Genomic DNA, 21,099 nt, shown 5'->3' with positions numbered 1-21,099 from the left:
ATCCCCTGTTATCGTGACTGGCTTTGTGCTGCTTTTCTGCTCGCTCACTGAGCTGCTCACGATGTGCATCCGAACGCTATTTTGTTGTCTGGTTGCTGTGGTCCCCTCTCGCCAGTTGCTAGGCAACAAAACACTAATGTCTCTTTCCATGATCTATAGCATGGCCTCTCTTAATATGCAGGAAATCGTGCAATCTTAGTTGATAATGTGACTATTTTTAACCAACCAAAACCCATCAAGCTCTTATTGTTCTCTGCCTGTGATTTTCTTATAATCCAAGGAGCTGGGAGGCAGCGCGGCACATTGGTTGGTGCAGCTGTGCTGGTAACATCAGAGACGATGGTTGTTTTAACCACCCTGAGGTCTCCCTGTATTACAGAGAATGCAAAAGAACACCAGCCCTTGGAATGGAGTGTGGAAGAGGATACTATTGGCTCGGGGTAAATACACTTTTATATCACCCTACCCAATTTAAAAAAAAGTTTTGTAAGACATTTCCCTGCACATTGCTGTTCCTTGCGTAGAGCAGTGGGATGTAAACCCATTGCCTCAGCAACTTTCCAATGTACATTCATTAAACAATTTCTATGGTTTTGGAGTTATTCGTAAATGTAATTGTCACTGAAAGTGGTGTTTTTTTAGGTCTCTTTCTGCACTGGTTGTCTCTTGAAACAATACAGCAGAAGTCAGCCTTGCTGTTAGTCAAGTGGCTACATTGTTTCAAAAGTCAGAACCAGCAGGGCAGAGAACAGAAAGCAACAGGCAGATGTTGTAGTAATAACTTTAAAACTAATGAAACGATGGTATTAATGTACACTGGAAAGTTGCTAAAAATAGCAGTTTCTTTCATTAAATGAAAGGATATTTTTGAGTTTACGTGCTCTTTAACGCCACATGTTTTAGGCAGCGTGTTCCAGTGACTTGCGGGCTGCACACAGTGCGGTGTTAAAGAGTCAGAGTGGCTTAAGTGCATGTATCTCTGCTTAATGTATATGTGTTTTAAACTCAGTTGTATTAAGGGGTCTAATGCTTTCTGTGAAAAGTATATATATATATATACACAATAAACACCATTTCTTCTTCAAGTCCTGTGAGTGAGGATCCCTTCGTGTAGTTTATATATATATATATATATATATATATATATATACACACAGGTATAGGATCCGTTACCTGGAAAGCCAGAAAGTTCTGAATGACAGGAGTCAAAATTATGGAAAATTACAGAAAGACCCCTTTTTCGGAAAACCCCAGATCCCATTCATATATATGTATAGGTACAGTTATTATATACTGGTACAGCTGGCACTCGCCAAAAAAGTATATACCGGTATATATGTTATTGGGGTTATCACTGCTTAGTGAAAAAGGTCCTTTTGCAGAGACTGAAACGTTAAGAAGCACCAATAAATAATTTCTCTTTCAAATCCCCAGAGTGCTTGATTGCATGTACATTTCACTGGATGTACCTGGTGTATTCATTTTGGATTTTTTTGGGAGTGCATTACTACCATACAGCTATATACAGTATATATATATATATATATATATATATATATATATATATATATATATATATATATACACAAATGGATTGTGTTCAAACCAGTCAGCGCTATTGAAGTGGATTATCTTATGCTTTTATGATAAATGCAAATGTATGTTTGCTGTATGAAAACTGTATTCTCTTGGTTACCAACCAGCGTGCTCTTCCATGCTCCCGGTACTGGCATTGTTCTATGTGCCACGTTGTCACCCCGTGCTTATTACTGTACTAGCGACTGAGGGCAGGTATTGCCTTGAATTATTAACCCCGCTGCCCAATAGGAATCCCTGCCCTTATTGATGACTCGTTAAGAAACAGGGACACTTATACAAACCCCTTTATTGTCTGAATTTTACATCTTCCACTTTTCCAATACAGTAAGCCCCTCTCAGTGTCACTGTGGCTATATGATTGTATGTGTGTGTATTCATAGGGGTATATGTGTGTCTTCATATCTGTTTATATTTATGTTTATATGTGTACATGTCTGTGTCAGGCAGCTGCAATCCAATTGTAGGTTTAAAAAAGGCTGTGTAAACCCTTAGGTGCTACAAGAGTACATGTATATCCAGCTTTGGATTATAGTGGAGTCATTTTGGAAGCGGGGCTGTATATTAGGGCAGTAATGAGTTAAGATGTTATGGGCTCTTTGCTTATCCTGGGGTTTCACGCTTGCATGGGAATCTTATATTATATATATATTTGTGCACACGCTGTTACAGAATGAGCCCCAGGGGAAATTATACAGGGAAACAATAGCGTGTCAGGGATACAGTAACATACACACACTAGCCAATAAAGGACAATATTAATAATAAAGAATCAGAAGGGATGACAGGCAAAGCACAATGCACAAGAGCCATTGTCTGGCATTCCAGGTGTTTCATGTAACACAAGCACCTAAATCCTGTATACCCAGTACTGGGGGGTCCGTTGAGCCCCACTATCCCAAGTGGGTGCAAATTGTTTACAGTCTGTGAGTGGTTCTGTTGACTGATTCACAAAAAAAAGGGATTCATCAGATGCCTTTGTTCTACTCCCAGAAGTTCTTAAACTATGGGGATGGCCCCCAGTAGGGCCCAAAGTATGCACTGGGGGCCCAACCTGAGTGGCATTATAGGATTGAATTAACTGTAGCATAACCATGTGTTTATATACCATTAATTATAAGCTAGAGGAAGTGGGGGACACTAATGGGGGCTTGAACCCAAAAAATAAAACTAAGAAACCCTGTTAGATATATATAACCATAATAAGTAAAAGCTTTACTAAGCAGCATTTAGATAACATACTATATTTGAGTCAAGAAGAGCCTGTCCTGTAGAGCTTACAATCTAAGGTGCTAGGGGTGCAGGCAGATACTAACTAGCCAAAGGAGCAGATACAGAGATGCACTGGTTCCCCATTACTTTTATTGTTCCTAAAACCACTTGGCAACCAGGAGCAAGAAGCCTATGGTACTCCAGAAACCTGCGGAACTACAACTCCTAGTGCAATACGCTGTATGCCCAGGATGCTGGAGATTGCAATACCCAATGTGCCCAGGGATGCTGGGAGATGCTATTCTAACGCATATGATTGCCTGCCTGTCCTTTATCCAGTAAATATGCTACGATGGGGCAGGGAAAGTCAGATCTCTATTTATAGCAGTAAATGCAGAGCAGGGGGCACTTGACTAAGTAGATATGACAGCTGGAACAACAATAAAGTCCCTTAGGCGTGTGAATGTGCATGGGAATATTTCTTTGGCTGATGTACACAAACAGACATACATTAACACTGCACGTTGCATATGTAACATGAAAGGGCCATGTTTTATTTTGTAATTCCCATACCGATCCCCCCACACACATGGGGTGCTGCCAATCAGCTGCTGACATCATTGCGAGGTCTATGAATTAGTGCAGAAAGCATTAACGACTTTATGGCTAAAGCTCATCACATGATGGTGACCTTAATGCCCTGATGAAAATACTGCTAGTCACATGACTGAGATTGGCGGACTGATGGATGCTCTTCTGATCACATGACTGTGGTATTATTTGACTGCATTGGTTAATTAGCAGTTTTATTATTAAGGGATGCCAGCCTGTGGTTGTACAGTCATTGCGTGTAGTTCTGCATCAGCTGGCTGAGCTAAGGATGTTGGGAGTTGTTGCACAAATGGAGAGATAGCTGTGCTGTTATATATAACATTTATGACAGAATATATTACAAATATATGTGTGAATGTAAATATTTTACATAAATAGGGACAATGTTCCAGGTTTGTTATAAGAAGGAGGCCTGTAAGGACAGGTGGAAGGGCGATCCTGGGTGAGAAGTAGAAGAAAACAGACCAACTGCAAAATAAATGTATTATTATGAACTATGTGCTACTGTAACTGCTGCATTATGTTATCATTATCAATACATTTATTATATACACAAGCAGGGACCCTAAGGGTAAGAACCCAAGGAGCGAGTTACTCGCCTGTGATAGATCTCTTGTATTGGGAGTGAATAACTGCTCCGAAAAGGATTTCCACCGGCAACAATAAAAGTCGCCAGTGGAAAGCCCTTCGGTTTCCGAAGTCGCACGTAGTTGCCAGCAGGAGGAAAGCCTTTTCGGAGCGGTTACTTGCCCGTGATAGCAGAGATCTATTGTCGGTGAGTAACTTGCTCCATGGGTTCTTGCCCTTAAGGTAGCCATCCTCATACCGATATTATGGTACAGTGGTGTATGGGGGGAATCGGTAACCTCATCGATAGGTGACAGGATGGAAAATTTTTATCGGGTGCCTTTGAAGGCTGAATTGAATTGTGAGCTAGGAGTAGAATTCTTTTGTTTCTGCCTGCATATCAGCTCTTTATGTTAGTAGAGAAAATAAACAATCTTTCCTGCAACCAATGGTCACGGGAAAGGTTGTAATTGTAACAGAGGGACACACGGGAACATCACATTTGTTTAATGAAGAGCAAACAGCGACAGCAGGGAATCTGTAGACAAGTGGGTCAGTCAATGAACTGACTGGCGCTGTGTCGTTGGCAGTGGATAGAAGCCCAGAAATCATTCAGTGTATGTGCCACTCAAGAGAGATAAGAGAACATAACAGCAACACAAATATCATTCACATGCCCCATTGTGACATCTATCATTACCAACAGGAGCAGGACAGGGACATTCCTACTACAGTGACCCAAAGTGTGTGTTGGCCCAAAACAATCATTTTCCCCTGTTAGAAATTGCAAAAGAATTTGGTTGGTCTGTCTGACATGAAAATCTAATTGGACAATTACTGAGCATACTAACTGGTCAACCTCTATACCACATGGGGGTCTCTTTGAAATTATCTGTTTGGGCCCCACTGCCAAATAACTGGATCTAGTCCCTTATTTAAAGGTAAAGACACAGGACTACTAGTAGCAGCTACTAAAATAGACAGTGCCGATCATTTACTGATAATTGTCTCTTAGTTTGTTTTATCAACTTTCAGTGTTGTCTATGGCAGGGTATTTTCTGGCATTTAGTAGCTGCTACTAAGTAGCTCCATGTGTCTTCACCCTAAGCAGTCGAAATTACTGCCACAGATCCACATTTTGCATATGTGTTTGTAAACTTGTTGCAGCGTAGGCAGACATTAGACTCACCATAACTATGACAGCCTCAGGGCACAGATTTAGCATAACTATATAAAATAGAAGGGACAAAATTTGGACCTAGAGTCAATAAGTTAAATTTATTATACAAAGCAAGAATATATGATTGGTAGTTGCACCTTGCCAAACACCTCCTCGGCTCAGCCTTATAGCAGGCAGCCCAGTGTGTTAGGAACCATGGGTATTACAGAGAGTTCTGGAACAGCAACGCAAATGAATAACATACAAACCAACAAAGAAACTGCCATTCAGCGAAGGGATTCCCATTTATTCCTACAAGCTCTATAGCACAGCATGAGAAGAAAGATTGCGGAGTACAGTGTGTACGGTGTGTTATTCCCCCTCCCCAAACCCACCCGGTCATAATAATTTACATTTATAAAGTCTTGCTGTTGGCTTTCATGCACTGTAAATAAGAGAGAAATTCCTCCCTGCCGTTGGTGGCATATATACAGTTCATTTGGAATTCTAAGAAAAGGCTAAATACCCTTAATATCATGGGCGTTTAAATGGCTTGTGTTATTGTATGAAAGGAAACAGGCCGTCCAGTGACTGCTGAGCATTTGGCATGAAGGATTCCAAGTTCAGTTAATGCCCTCTGTATTAGTATTTGCATTTTAATAATAAAGGAAAACCCTGAGACAGGGAGGTATCTGCTGATTACACATAGAAAATGAATGTCATCCATGCATGTTGCCACTAGATGGCAGTGTAGGCAACAACCACTATCATCTTGAGCATTCATAGTCATATAATCCTGAGCATTTATAAGCAATTGTAAGTGCCCTACCACTGGAAATCTAGATAACCTATCTTTCTTATTATTACGTTTCCCCAAAGGCACTGTTTATTTTTTTCTAGATAACGTCTAAGGGTACTTTGTGGTTAATAAGACGTAATGGCACTAACGAGATAATTACAAGCTTGTGCATGTTTAGGAATTGCAAGAAAAAAGCTCCCTGTACCCAGAGACTATGGATAGTGACCCCTGTCCCTGGACACTTTGATACCCAAAGGCAAATTCCTTGGTTTGGCGACTCAGGCCAGTGAGCTTAAATGCAGGCAAAACTAATATACAACTGTCAGGTGCTCAGTCTTACTGATTAATTTAGTGCAATCCGGGCCTGTTGGTTTTGCCCTGAAGGTTTGGTTCAGTGTAACCTCTAGTTTAGACATGTTCCTTGAGAAATAGTCTAAGCAACTTTCCAATATAAATTAAACCTGATATTAAAGTAACCTGTAAATATAACTGCAGTTTTTGTCTGCCTCTTTCTGCACTGCTGGTTATGACTTTTGAAACAATAAGGCAGATGTCAGCACGCCTCGAGCCAAATTTCCTAATCCCACAATTTCCTACTCCCTCGGAGCCTGGTGTCTGCTAAATTGTTTCAGTCGTCAGAACCAGCAGTGAATAAAGCATTGCTTCAGTAGTCTGAACCATCAGTGAGTGCATGGAATAGTGAGAGACAGACAGATACTGCTTTGAGTAGCAATTACTGTATATTTTGAAAAATTTTAAGACCTTTGAAAATGTTTACTGGGTTACTTGGTGCCCACCGGGTACCTGACTCAAGGGCCCACTGCTGCACCCTGTTCCGCCCACAGCCACCGCCACTACTGTAAAAAAGTGGAACGCAAAGCCATCTTTGTTTGTTCACAGTAAGTAAGCAGTGCAATAGCTAAGTGGGATGCAGACAGGTGGCAGGCCCAACAGTGTCGGGGTCCACCAGGTTTATTCCCGGTTGTCCAGTGGGCCAGTCCGACCCTGAATGTTTAAATAGAATTACATGGTTTGATTAAAGATGGCGACTACAGATGAATGAATGTCTCTGATGGCATGTCCAGCCTATATCTGGAAGCAAATAGGGCAGATATAAATTGAGCCATATGCTGTTAGTATATGGAGTAGAGATTGGAGCTGTAGAAGTAAATGGATGTGGCCTAAGTGAGTCAGTGTGTGTAGGGCCGCCATCAAAGGGGTACTCCACTCAGGGGCCCCATAGCAGTAGGGTAACTCAATCAACACAGATGTGCTTTGTGGGCCCGGAGGGGTGGGGCTTGCTGGAGCATAGGTGGGGTTTGGGTGGGTAATGGGCAGGGATTTATTTTTATAATGGGCTGTGGCTGGTTGGATCAGGGGTGTGGGGGACCCCCTTCTACCCATGATTACTGATGGTGCCCAATAAAGGACCCTAGTTAAAAATGAAAAATTGCCCTTTGAGAGGGTAAATCCATCTTGTCTGAGTGCTGGATTAGCATTATCCATGCCATCTTGGAAGCCAGTGCTGTCGGCAGCATGCATTTACACGGATGCAACACGTGGATATGAGCGGCGAGGTCCCCCTCCCTAACAATAATGCTCCTGATGCTGCAGAACTACAATCCAATCATCACATTTCTGCTGAAAGGCTCAGTGGGGCTGCACTGCCTGTTCCCTGTACAAATGATTCCCAGGAACAGCTGCTCGCAGTCCTATAATGATCCTGCCATGGGAACAGAATCAAATTACGCCCCATCCACCGCAGGTTATTATGGAGGCGCTCCCTAAAATTGGCTTTTAAAGTGATTTGTGCTCTTTCCCTATTTAGAATCTCCGAAACGGCGCTATAATGAACATATTGCCTGTTGCCATTAGGCTTTATTTGCCCTTGCAGACTGGTAATAACTAAACATGTCATTAAAGGGGCCCTCTGCTAATAGGTGGAATGTGTGGCAGGGGATTTGGGTAACTGTTGGTTCAGCAACAACTGAAGGACTACAGGTTGGGCAGCAACGATAAAAAACCTTGCTGCCGCCATCTTGCCCTGCTATAACTGTCTGCCAATCATTGTTGCTCTGTAGGCTGGGCACCCCTAAATACTGCTCTGCTGATTGTATAAAAGAATGATAGACCCTGTGTACAATGTGCATGGAACTCACAGGGGGCATTATTAGTTTCTATAAATCATGTGTAATTAAAATGCCAGGGCCTATTTTGAATCCCAGTTCAGGCCTGCCCCCTACCCAGGTCCACCATCAGGAATCATGGGTCTCATACTACCAAGTTAGCAGTGCGCTTCCCAACGAGGGGCCCCAATTATTAACCCACTGGTCACATGGGTAGTCCTGCCAACAAATAGAATGAGGCTGTACTATGCACAGTCACACCCCTGATCTGCCCAAACCCTGCACTCCCATGCAAGTCCTGCCCCTTTGTAACCCACAAATCTCACTTTTGCATCTCCTGGGGCCCCCTCTGCCATGGCCCCTGACTGCAATACCCCCTGTATCCCTCTAAAAATTACCCTGACCTTCTATTTTGGAAATAGGCCATCCAGATTTCCTCTTCTTATTCTCACAGAGCTGTTCCATACCAACTCCTGACTGAGTCATAGACACTGTGATAGGGTTACACACTGCAAGACAGACATTAAAGGGAAAACATACCCAACCAAGCAACAATTGCTCTTTTGAAATATACATTATGGGGAATATTTATTATAGTGTGTAAAACAACATTACCAGTGATGTTGCCCAAAGCAATTAATCAGATCTTTGCTTTTGTTTTCTAACTTGTAGGTGACTGTTCAACTTCAATTGCTGATTGGTTGCTATGGACAAGTGATGTTGGCTTACACACTCTAAGAAATATGCCCCTAATGTTATGATTTTGAAACAGGAGCACTCACACTGACACTCACAATAGCAGAAGGTGCTTAGCAGACATTTGCTATTATGCAGAAAAAAACAGTTGCATTGTGGGAACAAAACATGCCATTTTTGCCCCCCAGATTTGCACTTGCATTCATTAATGAATGCTAAAGTATTCTTAGATGCCCATATCTACTCACACACCTTTAAAGAGACACTGTTATGATTTTTATGGGATACTTTTTATTACTAAATGACACTGTTTACACAGGAAATAATTCCCTCTGCCATTTAAACTTTTATTCTTGACCCAACACATGTATTTCAGCTGTAATATTGGTGTGTAGGCGCCATCTCAGTGCATTGTGCCTGAGTCTGAACTTTCAGCCAGCGCTACACATTAGGGCTCTGGCACATGAGGAGATTTGTCGCCTGCGTTTTTTCCCCCTGGCGCTTTGGCGACAAGTCGCCACGACAATACCTACGAAGAGATTTCATGAGAGTTGAGCTCCAGGCGATCTGCTACCCATGGTACACTCAACAGTTAACCCCCCCTCATGTTTACTCAAGTCGCTCAGAAAAGGGTCTGTGTGCGATTTGAAACAGCAGGCGATTTGAAGTAGCCTCGTATGTTTTGACGCTGGCGATTTCCATTGATTTAGCATTGGCGTCTTGTCGCTCGTCTTGTCGCCAGATCGCTCTTTTAAAAATTGCCGGCGACAAATCTCCTCGTGTGCCAGAGCCCTTAGAACTGCTTTCAGCTAACCTATTGTTTCTCCTACTCCCATGTAACTGGAGGAGTCCCAAGCCGGACTTGGATTTCTTACTATTGAGTGCTATTCTGATACCTACTGGGAGCTGCTATCTTACTCCCTTCCCATTGTTCTGCTGATCGGCTGCTGGGAGGGGGGGGGATATCACTCCAGCTTGCAGCTCAGCAGTAAAGTGTGACTGAAGTTTATCTGAACACAAGTCACATGGCTGTGGCACCCTGGGAAATAAAGAATATGGCTAGCCCCATGTGACATTTCAAAATTAAATATAAAAAATTACAACCTCTTTGTATCATTTGGAACAGTCTCTATCTATTTTCTGTGAGATTGGCATCTGGCTGTCAAGTTCTCTGGTTTGCCCTAGGGGACCCAAGTTCAACTGTGGCCTCGTGGAATTTTGGCACAATGCATTTTTTACTTCTTTTTTTCTTAAGTCAGAAGTTGGTATTTCTATAATTCAACGTGACTGCTGTATCGCGTGCATGCAGCTTGAATCTCAGCGTAGCTGTCACTTTAAATGCGGAAACACATTGCAGTAAATAACACATTTCAGGATTTTTGTTCTCACCAGGAAGTGCTGACGTTTTATTTACCCCCGAAAGTGCGATCACATTCTTTAATGTGCAGCTGAAGTTGCGAAATGAATCTATAACATATCTATCTCTAGAAGGTGACCCAAATAATCAGTGTAAGGCTCTAGATTAGACTTATCTTTAACCTGTAAAGGGTAAATAAAACTATTTATAAGTCAGGGTTTACTCATCTTTTTTTAAACATCAACTACTTTGTAACCATGTAGCCACAGCAATCTAATAAACCTAAGGTGAATCAGCTACTCGGGCGCAGATTCTTGTATGGAAAGCAGGTGGCACAAGTTGTGTGCCATTGCCCTTAAAGGTGGCTATGTATAGGCCAAAAGCTGCTAGCTCTGCCTTCTCTAGCCGTCTAGACCAAGTCAGTAACTCATTGGTCCTTGATGTCATAACCGACCAATATTTGGCTTAAAATTTGCCTAAGTACCTATCAGAAAGGTTTAAAGATCTTTTTAGATGAGGACTGTATCTGGTTATTGATGAGGTCTTCTCCTAATGGAGATAGCCTAGAGCAGTGTTCCCTAACCTGTGGCTCATGAGCATGTTGCTCACCAACCCCTTGGTTGCTCCCAGTGGCCTTTTGAATTTCTGGTTAGGAGGCAAGTTTTGGTTGCATAAAAACCAAGTATAATGTCAAACAGAGCCTTCTGTAGGCTGTCAGTGTACACAGAGGCTATTAAGTAGCCAATTATAGCTCTTATTGCTACCCCCAGGAACCTCTTCCATGCTTGTGTTGCTCCCCAACACTTTTCCCATTTGAATGTGGCTCATGGGTATAAAAGGTTGGGGACCCCTGGCCCAGAGAATGATCTGATAGTTAGCCTGTGGCCCAGCACATAGTCATCCAAATCAGCAAAGATCTGGTTGTGTGGTGACTGGAGATCTTCATGGGTATAGGCATCATATGATGTAATGCAGTGGCTTTCTTTTTCAGATCCAGTCCCACATAAATATTAATCTTTGGCCATCTCCTCCTTGAAGGTCCAACCTTTGGTCAGCTCATGAAACAAACATACAGATATAGGAACATTTCAATGTATCAGTCATTCAGCCTCGGTTTCAAAAATATCTAGGCCAGCAAATATTAATTCACCCCAAATCTCACCCTAACTGAGCTTCAAGCTGGGCTTTCGGGGTTATCTAGGAAAGCAAATGACCCTTCTCCCCAATTCTCACCCTAACTAGCCATCAATCTGATCCCCCTTCAACTGCAGCCCCACAGTTTGGAAACCACTGATGTGATTTATAGTTAACTTCATTCTTATTTGACAGCCATAGGTTTAATATCGATGGTTCCCCAGTAGAGTTGTACAACATTTAGTTGATCTGTTCCCTTTGAAGTGCACTGCCGCACCCAGCACACAATGCCTGCCTCTGAGAAAGACCCCAACTGACTAATGCCTATTGCCTATTCATACACTTTCATATCACAATGTCCTTCGAAAGGGAAAACTAACCAAGGAATTGTGATATGGCTAGTGTAATAAATATTTTTCATGGGGGAAACTTTTGGGAACAGAAGTGTATATAACCCTTTCCATCTGTTTCTAAATCCCAGTGGCTGTTGTGGGAATAGTAGTGCAACGACAACAACACAAGGTTAAAGGGTGAAGATGTCTGGATTACTATATAGAAACATCTGATCATGTACTTATGAAGACAACAGTAGTCCCTTTTCATGCAGACAGGGTGGGAGGGAAGAGAGTCACACAAACAAGAAAGAGAAAACATTTTCACAGAGAGTGCGATGTCTATCACTACAGTAGCGCTGCATTAATTACAGATGCGCTGTGCATATTTAAATGCGCCACTTAACTAATTACACATGTGCAGTGTCATGAATACCAATGGGCTTGCTAGTGACCCCTTGTTTACCCACCCCGACTTCAAAGCTGAGGTGTTTGCCGACTGCTGGGTGGAACCACTTGATCCCAGGAGGGTGTCAGCCCAGATTTGCCCTTTGTACCCCACAGCCCAGTGTGATTACCTCTCTGAGTGAGGTCTGTGTGAATGCAATGATCTGGGAATAGGTTACATTATAACTAGTTATACTACCCAAACCCAACCCTATACAGAGGTCTTTCCTGGCAGCTTCCCAACATGATGGGGTTTGCCTCGGCCTAGTAATCCATAGGTGCCATTCTGATGGTTGACTTCAGTTTTCATATATCATTAAAGACCATTAAACCTAACTAATGATTGGTCGCTATGTGTTATTAGACTGGTTGTTATGGGTTACTAGACTGGCTGAATGTTCCAAGAGTTGACATGGGAGTTAAATTTAGGTTTTCTCTCTACCACTACTCCTCTAGTTAAACCAGAGACAGAAAGCCAGGGGGCAGCAGGGCCAACATCAGAAATCTTGGGGCACAACTAAATTTTCCCTCCCGTTCCACTATGAAACCAGCACAATGAGTCCTTCATAAGCACCATGGAGGCCTAGATAATGGTCAGCATGGTAGGAAACAGGAAGAGATATTGTGGGTAAAAGTAAAGAAAGTGTTGCTTCCCCCCAAGCCTAAACTTCATTAGCCATTTCCAGCAATATGGCAAATCCCATTCATAAAAATAGAGAAGGAAGCCAATGTGCTGCACTTAGCTGTACTCATACTTTACTCTGTACGTGAATAAAGGACAAATAAACACACTGTCGATGACATTTATGGTGTAAGACACCCAACATGGGGGCTAAACGAGCTGGTATCGTGCTGGGTGTAACAGTGCACACATGACTGCATCTATATTGTTGTATTTTCATTCTCTTCTTTTTTTTCTGTATTTAATCACCGTGCCCTTCAGAAATTGCCCTTTAATAACAGAGATATTTTTACTTGGTTTAGACAAGATAATTCCACTGCTATCATCACATGGGATTAATGAGCCCCCCTCCCCACTCCAGGCAGCCAGGCTCCTAGGGTTCTGTGACCTTTATTATGGCACTTGTGTCTGCGACTTATAGAATCCTCCTTGTGCACAAACATGCACTAAATAATCTGATCTTATCTCTTTTGTAATAACTAGTCCATAGATCCGGGCTGTTGGGGCCCGCCAGCTGTTGCACTATTACTGCCATTGGCTGCAGGAAGATGCCAACACAGGACCACTATTAGGACTCACAGGCCCCAATACCACTAACTTATTAAGCCACTGGTCACCTGGGTCTGTAGGTGGAGGGCCCTGCCAATAAGTAGAATGGCGCCCCAATTTTAAAATGGAGCTTAGACGCCTGACCACACCCCTGATGCTTCCTAGTCATACCTCATGATGTTTAAACCCACCCACTATTAAACCAACCTCACCCACATTCTCACAAACACCTCCCCTTTCTGTACCCAACAATTATGTGTATACAAGAGCCTCTCTGCCATGGGGCCCCTGACTGCACTACCCCATATACCCCCCTGATGGTGGCCCTGCCTGTGCAGAAAGTTCAGAAATGAAATAAACAGAGTGGAGCCTGAATTCAAGCTTTTCAGGAAAGGGCATAGGGGATTCTGGGAGTTGTAGTTCTGCTGTAGAATCACATACAATGAGGGGCAGATTTATCGAAATGTGAGTTTAGAGCTTAATACATAGAGACTCGTCCATGTTCTATTGATTCCTAGGGGATTTTCAGAAGCATATTTATCATTGGATGAAAGTTAGAACTCATCATTTCATAAATACACTTCTTAAAAGCCCATAGTAATGAATAGAACGCTGTGGGTGAGATTTTATGTATTAAGCTTTAATCTCACATTTTAATAAATCTGCCCCTATGACTTTAGCTCCAGCAATTTCACGACTACAACTCCCAGAAACTCCTGTCAGCGAGTGCCATGAGCCTATGGGATGTGAATACTGGGGGTTGTACTTCTCCATTATTATTTATCCCTACTGTATCTCCATAGATCAACACTACATGGCTGAGCTACAACAGTAAAGTCACACATTGAGCATCTCTGAGCTAAGCAAAAAGAAATGCCAGAATGGCAATAAAACCAGCGCTGGGGAAGCAGGGAGTCGTTTGCAGACATTATGCTACAAAAATAAAGCCTGAGTGCAATTAGCCGCTAATTTCTATAAACTCTTTGTAGCTGCAGGGCGACATTCTTATTTTAGAGAGATTGATATGTAGAAGCTGAGCCCCCTGTTTGGCTACCACAATAGCGCCATAAATAGCAGTTAGTTCTTTTTTTAAGTCGTGTGTGTGGTTTTTTTGGCTTCTCTGCTGCCCGAGGTTAGTGGGACACTCATGCTAAAAGAGACACTGCTGGAATATGAAGGGGGCCGCTGTAATATTTATACATACATCTGTAACCCTTTCCATTGGGTACGTACCACCGCAGGCTGGAGGGAGGGGAAGGATTGAGCTGGCCATACACGGTTAGATTGTAGTTGACAGACAGGGTCAGACTGGGCTGCTGGGACATCGGGAAAATACCCGGAGGGCCCCGGCCCTTGTGTGCCCCAATGGCCCAGACCCGACCCTGTTGGCGCTTCCCCTGGCCGCCGATGTCCTCCCTTGATGCATTCACCTACGTGCATTCAGGGGAAGATGTCGGGCAGGGGCCCCTGCGAGGGGGGGTTAGGGGTGCACGACGGGGACCCCTGCAGGGGATGCGTACCTTGGGGAGTGCGGGGTCCCTGTGGCCGACCCTGTTGACGGATATCGATTGTATGTTTTAATGCAATGATCTAAAACTAACATTCAGATTGATATTGTCCTAAAAATAACAAATCCGGCAATGTTTTGCCCATTAATAATTACCAGAAACACCCCTGGCCCCGGAAATACATTGTAGGTCACCCAAGGATATCGTCAGATAGGCAACACTTACACAGATATTTTTATCTGACAAAAATTTCCTAACCTGTCCGATCGACTTTGGACTTTGCACCATTCACATCCTGGCCAGAAACCATCATCGAATATGGAAATACCCCCCCCCCAGCAGGATGTTATCAGACGCCACTCCCAGCCCCCTGCTGTTATACCCCCACATGCGGTGTCCCTGTATTCCTATAGGCAACTGAGGGAGTTTATGTAAATGTTACTGCTTGGCTGTAGAATAAACATACACTTTAGCCTGGGGGTGCATATGAAATAGGGCAACAATGACATGTATATGGAAAGGGGAGGAATTAAAGAGGTGCTTATAGCACATGCTGGGGGTTATTTACTAAGGAAGGGCAGGGCGTGATTATAACGACTCTAGTGCTTGCCATGCCTTCTGATATTGGAAGTCACCTTGGCATTCCATGACCTGTACAAATGCACTGTGTCTGCTGGGGTGTGTGAGGCCCTCCAGGGCTGCTACAACCCAAGGGCCCCCACAGCCTGCCCACTCGGTCACCCACCTACCCCAGCCCTTCCCTTACTTTGCTGCAATCGGCAGGTGGGATCGGGTCTCGGTCAGCGGGGCCCACAGGGTTTTTTCCTGGTGTCCCGCCGGCACAATCCAGTCCAACCCTGCAAAAGCATGCACACTGAGGTCCATGTTCCCTTCATAATTCCATGTATATTTAGGTTGCCCAATCCAGCTGCTACAGCTGTTACTGAACTACAACCCTAAACAGATTTTAATAAAGGCAGGGGAAGCCCCCCAAGCAACAACAATGAATGTCCTACAACAGACAGAATGTATTTATATTTATTGTATTGGCCTTCATCCTGCCATGTGTTTTGGGGTTATTATACATAGGCATTGTATTTATGCTGCAATAAAGCATGGTATCAATAGGCTCTTTATTCTGCCATGTGTATGCGGATTGGGCTATTGTGCCTGAAATTCCCACTGCATTTACCCTGCCTTGTGCTTTGGGGTATTATAGGTAGAATTTATTCTGGGGTGCTATAAAGGAAAACGTCTTTAATTAGCTTCCCAAAACATAAAAATCACCCTCCATCTTTGCCCAAAACTCCATTAACTAATCCAAGGCTTTCTAAGGGAGGCTGGACACTGTAGTCCAAATACAGCTGGAGTGTTAGTTTATACCAGTGGGAAACCGCAAAGGATATTTGATCCTAAGCCCCACCACCCCCCAGTAGTGCCCTGCAAAGTGCCATACAATATGGCTTCCCACTCTCCAGCTATTGTAGTACTACAAGTGCCATTTAAATGCTGATGTTCTACTGCATGGCACTGAGGAACAGGTTGGCACTGAGGAACAGGTTGGCACTGAGTGCCCTGCAAAGTGCCATACAATATGGCTTCCAACTCTCCAGCTATTGTAGTACTACAAGTGCCATTTAAATGCTGATGTTCTACTGCATGGCACTGAGGAACAGGTTGGCACTGAGGAACAGGTTGGCACTGAGTGCCCTGCAAAGTGCCATACAATATGGCTTCCCACTCTCCAGCAATTGTAGTACTACAAGTACCATTTAAATGTTGATGTTCTACTGCATGGCACTGAGGAACAGGTTGGCACTGAGTGCCCTGCAAAGTGCCATACAATATGGCTTCCCACTCTCCAGCTATTGTAGTACTACAAGTGCCATTTAAATGCTGATGTTCTACTGCATGGCACTGAGGAACAGGTTGGCACTGAGGAACAGGTTGGCACTGAGTGCCCTGCAAAGTGCCATACAATATGGCTTCCCACTCTCCAGCAATTGTAGTACTACAAGTACCATTTAAATGTTGATGTTCTACTGCATGGCACTGAGGAACAGGTTGGCACTGAGTGCCCTGCAAAGTGCCATACAATATGGCTTCCCACTCTCCAGCTATTGTAGTACTACAAGTGCCATTAAATGCTGATGTTCTACTGCATGGCACTGAGGAACAGGTTGGCACTGAGTGCCCTGCAAAGTGCCATACAATATAGCTTCCCACTCTCCAGCTACAAGTGCCATTTATATGCTGATGTTCTACTGCATGGCACTAAGGAACAGGTTGGCACTGAGTGCCCTGCAAAGTGCCATACAATATGGCTTCCCACTCTCCAGCTATTGTAGTACTAAAAGTGCCATTTAAATGCTGATGTTCTACAGCATGGCACTGAGGAACAGGTTGGCACTGAGGAACAGGTTGGCACTGAGTGCCCTGCAAAGTGCCATACAATATGGCTTCCTACTCTCCAGCTACAAGTGCCATTTAAATGCTGATGTTCTACTGCATGGCACTAAGGAACAGGTTGGCACTGAGGAACAGGTTGGCACTGAATAAATGAGGAATGAATGGGAGTGGGCACACATTTCCATGTGGCACCGAGTCACCACTGAGCCTTTTGCTCGCCAATCCAGCACAATCCAGTGGCCAGGCACCTAAATATAGCAGCGAGAGCCTGTGGGCTTGGCTCAGTGGCGAGGAGGGAGGGCTCAGGAAAAAACTCTCAGGATTTGAAAGGGGTTTGGTATTTTAGCCGAGTGCTGAGCTGAGCGCACATCTGCTCCCGCCGCCTGTGATCGGATTAAATGACTCCTGTCGCTGCTGCTCGCTGGGACTGAATGAGGCTATTTAGCAGCAGTAGCAGCCTGCGTCTTACTCCGACTCTCAGTGAGCCCAGCTAGGAGAGGGGTACTGGGCCAGCTGTGGGGTACTGTGGGGGTACAGCTGCCACTTTCTGCATGGGATTCACACACTTTGGAAGGATCCATTCCTACAGCCTGGAGATCTGTAACTGCCTTAGGCTGCAGGGGCTTTAAAGCGTCTTGGGGGTCACTTGTGAAAGGTGCTCCTATAAAGTTATATGGGTGCTGCACCCACTGACCCTAGCTGAGCGGATGCGACAGAAGCAGGGAAAGTTGCTGTGTGCTTCTACCTACAAATGCATGGGATTTGTGCTGCATGGGACACTGTGTAGTCACTGAGCTGTTAAACGCTGCCTTGCGATTGTGGCGCCGAGTAGTGCCGCTCTCAAGTCGCAGGGGATCACTTGGAAGTGTATTGGATTTGTGTTGCAGGGGACACACAGCTGAACTGCTGCCACTAGGAAGTGTGTGGGATTTGTATAGTTGGGGGTCTCACTCAGCGCTACTTGTGCGACTCTAGGGCGCTATAAAGTTACATGAGCGCTGTGCGCTGTAGGGGACAGTAAATCCGACCTTGGAGTTGCGCACTCAGTGGGATCCTCTGTCTCCCCAGGATGCCGGCTGCCGCTGGGGACGGGCTCGGCGAGTCGCCCTCCAGGTTCTTAGCCGGGGAGAAGCCCCCCGTACAGCTGGCAGAGAGCTTCCTACCGGCCTGTGTCAGCTCCGTGTCCCGGGAAACTCTGCGCACCTTCCAGCACACCAAGCGGGTCGGCAGCTACCTGATCGGCCGGAAACTGGGGGAAGGCTCCTTTGCCAAAGTCCGAGAGGGGCTTCATGTGGGCACCGGAGAGAAGGTAAGCTTTACCCCACTTCTTTATTCCCATGCCTGCTTATGGGCTTTGACTCTTATTGTTAGATTGCCTGGGCCAGCACTAGTCATGGGCATCTGTGCCAAAGTGCCTGTGGGGAAAAGTCATGTATTAATATGGGCCAGGGGTATTTTGGGGCCAGTTAGGTCCTTGGGTACAGAAGTAATAAATGTGACTTTGGGGTTTAGATGGGTGGTGGCTACATGAACTTGCATGAAGTGTGGAAGGGAAGTCCAGGCATGAAACAGACTGCTGGTAGAGGTGGTAGAGAGTATATTTGGATAGGGAAGTGGAATACCAGCCAAACAGAAATTGTTAGAACTGAGTGTCTGAGACAAATTATTTAATGATAGAAGGAAATGCTGTGAATTATACAGAACTTTGTCTGTTGCCACAGACCCAAGGATGGGCCATAATAAGGGTGAAGACACACAGAGCTACTAGTAGCAGCTACTTAAAAAAGACAATGCTGATAATTTACTGATAATTGTCTCTATGTGTGTTTTAGCAGAGGCAATCCTCAGTATTGTCTATGACAGGTGATTTTCTGGAGTTTAGTAGCTGCTACTAGTTGCTCAGTGTGTCTTTACCCTAAGAACTGATGGAAGGATGTCTTCACTTTACTGTGCTCCCTATGGCAGGTCCAGCCATTTAAAGTATATTGTAGTTAACATAAAAAGTACTGGCAGCAGCAGGATTCACATCCTGACCCTAGCAGCAGAATGGACTGTGCTCTAAATATCCTATTGCCAAGGCAATCTACCTGGGATACATATGAGAATGTATATAAATACAGAAATGTCTGTTATGGTTTATGCAACAAGTGCATCTCAGTGGTACTGTAGGTTCTAATGGCGCTGCCCACACTGCCCAGGGGTGACATTGTGATACATAATCACTCTCCCTACCTGCAACTGCTGCTGTGCAGGGCAGGTAACCCCACTTAGACCCCCATAGAATTGTATTCCACTTCCATGAAAGCTGCTGCAGAACCTCTTAAGACTGCAGTGGCTGTTGGGATTTATAGTTTAAGTATACCTGGGGGCCATAGGTTCCCTGATTGGTGTGGCTCTATCATATTGCACTGTTTCAGGGAAATATAATGTATAATCATTTCTGCAATCTCACCTGGACTGTTCGCTCCATCCTTCATGTGTGAGAAGGGCAGAATTTGCCTGGGGCCGGAATATGCAAGTTACTCAATTAGGAAAATGACTGCGCACCTGGTTCAACAAAAGGTGAGAGACCATTGTGCATATGGGAGCCAAAAGGATGATTAGCCAATCAGAGGAACCCACCAAGCAAGGGGCTGATGTTATTATGCAGAACCCTAGGGGAGCTGATATGGTAAAGTAATCAGCAAGAATCCTGCCTAACTGCCCCCTGTGCTTCAGCAGGGTGTGCCGCCAAATGGCAATTAATTAAGATACATACTTTGTGGCTGCACAAAAAGCAGTGTAGCCTGCAGCATGCATCTGAATTAACAATGTTGATTGTGTATGTAGGGGACTTCGAATTATAAAAGCATTATTTTGATTGGTTGCTATGGGTTACTGCCATGGAGTAATGTTTACTCTACATTAGCAGCCCTCCAGCTTCTGTGTGGCCCCTTCGGTTAGAATTTTTCCTTGGTCAATATTATTTACTTATTTTTGTCAGAAATGTCCATCCTTTGACAATGTAGCTGCAACTCCCAGCATCCCCAAACAGACTTGTAGCTGTAGCTGCCTAGGTATGCTGAGAGTTGTATTCCAACAATAAGTGGATAGTCACACACTGAGCATCAATGACACTAAATTTGGGCCATGCAACAGCTCATCTGGCCAGTTGGCTTAAGTAGCAGATTGCATGCAATTTGGGCACACATATGGATGGGCAGATTGCATTGATCTTTTTATTTGGCCCCAGGGTCTTAGAAGCAGGCCAGTCTGTTTGCTGCAATCAGAAGCTGTTCCATTGTGTCCGTTATTTTAGCTGCAGCTTCTGTGCAGCTCGTTAGTTACCAGTCTAAACGAGCTCCTTGTTTATTTATTTTGTTAAAGGGACAGCATTGTTTGCAGAGTGCCCATAGGGGCCCAATTGGCTGGCATTTGGCTCCCAGGAATGTGGCACGAACTGTTGTTTCACATGAAAAGGGATTGTTTCTGCATCTGTACGGCTAATGGCACACAGAGCATTATGGCTACTGGGCAGAAGAGACAACCCCCTAGATTACTATACTAGTTCAGAGAGAATACATTTTGATTTATTCTTGTGAGTAGAATCTGCTATCCTGCTTCCTTACATCCCAATGAGACAGTGCCCCCCAGTGGTCACATTATCAAGGAACTTTTTAAAATGAATGACTTAGGGCTCTGACCCTGTTATTCAGTGACTATATAATATATTAACATCACAATAATCAAAATAGTTAGTAAACAGTGAGGGGCAACCTACAACCCCCTAATCCAACAGCTTGCTTGTCAATCCACTTTCTGAATTTGGATATCCGCAAAGCCCAACTTTTATTTAGCATACAAGTCCAGGTTAGCTGTGGGCAGGCTGTGCATGATGGGAATTGTAGTTCTGCCACAGCCTTAGGGCTATGGGA

At 44.2% G+C, this 21,099-nt stretch overlaps 1 protein-coding gene and 1 long non-coding RNA gene across 3 annotated transcripts in view; one reads left to right on the top strand and one right to left on the bottom strand.

The window, feature by feature from the left end:
* Positions 1-311: 311 nt before the first annotated feature.
* The window catches only part of hunk (hormonally up-regulated Neu-associated kinase), a 54,843-nt gene continuing 34,055 nt past the window's right edge, over positions 312-21,099 (top strand). Inside the window, exons 1-2 of one of the 2 annotated variants that reach the window (XM_031895706.1) lie at positions 312-440; positions 18,254-18,494. In XM_031895706.1, the coding sequence (XP_031751566.1) occupies positions 340-440; positions 18,254-18,494 (342 nt within the window). In that variant the 5' untranslated portion in view covers positions 312-339. 2 annotated transcript variants of the gene reach the window in all.
* Positions 14,883-19,885, bottom strand: LOC116408753. Its single transcript, XR_004221206.1, has 2 exons — positions 19,638-19,885; positions 14,883-18,600 (listed from the first exon to the last, which is right to left on the bottom strand). It is a non-coding gene; the product is annotated as an uncharacterized LOC116408753 (long non-coding RNA).

The sequence above is a fragment of the Xenopus tropicalis genome, chromosome 2 (genome assembly GCF_000004195.4).
Source record: "Xenopus tropicalis strain Nigerian chromosome 2, UCB_Xtro_10.0, whole genome shotgun sequence".
NCBI classification, from domain to species: domain Eukaryota; kingdom Metazoa; phylum Chordata; class Amphibia; order Anura; family Pipidae; genus Xenopus; species Xenopus tropicalis.
This window is presented reverse-complemented; position numbering and strand designations above follow the sequence as displayed.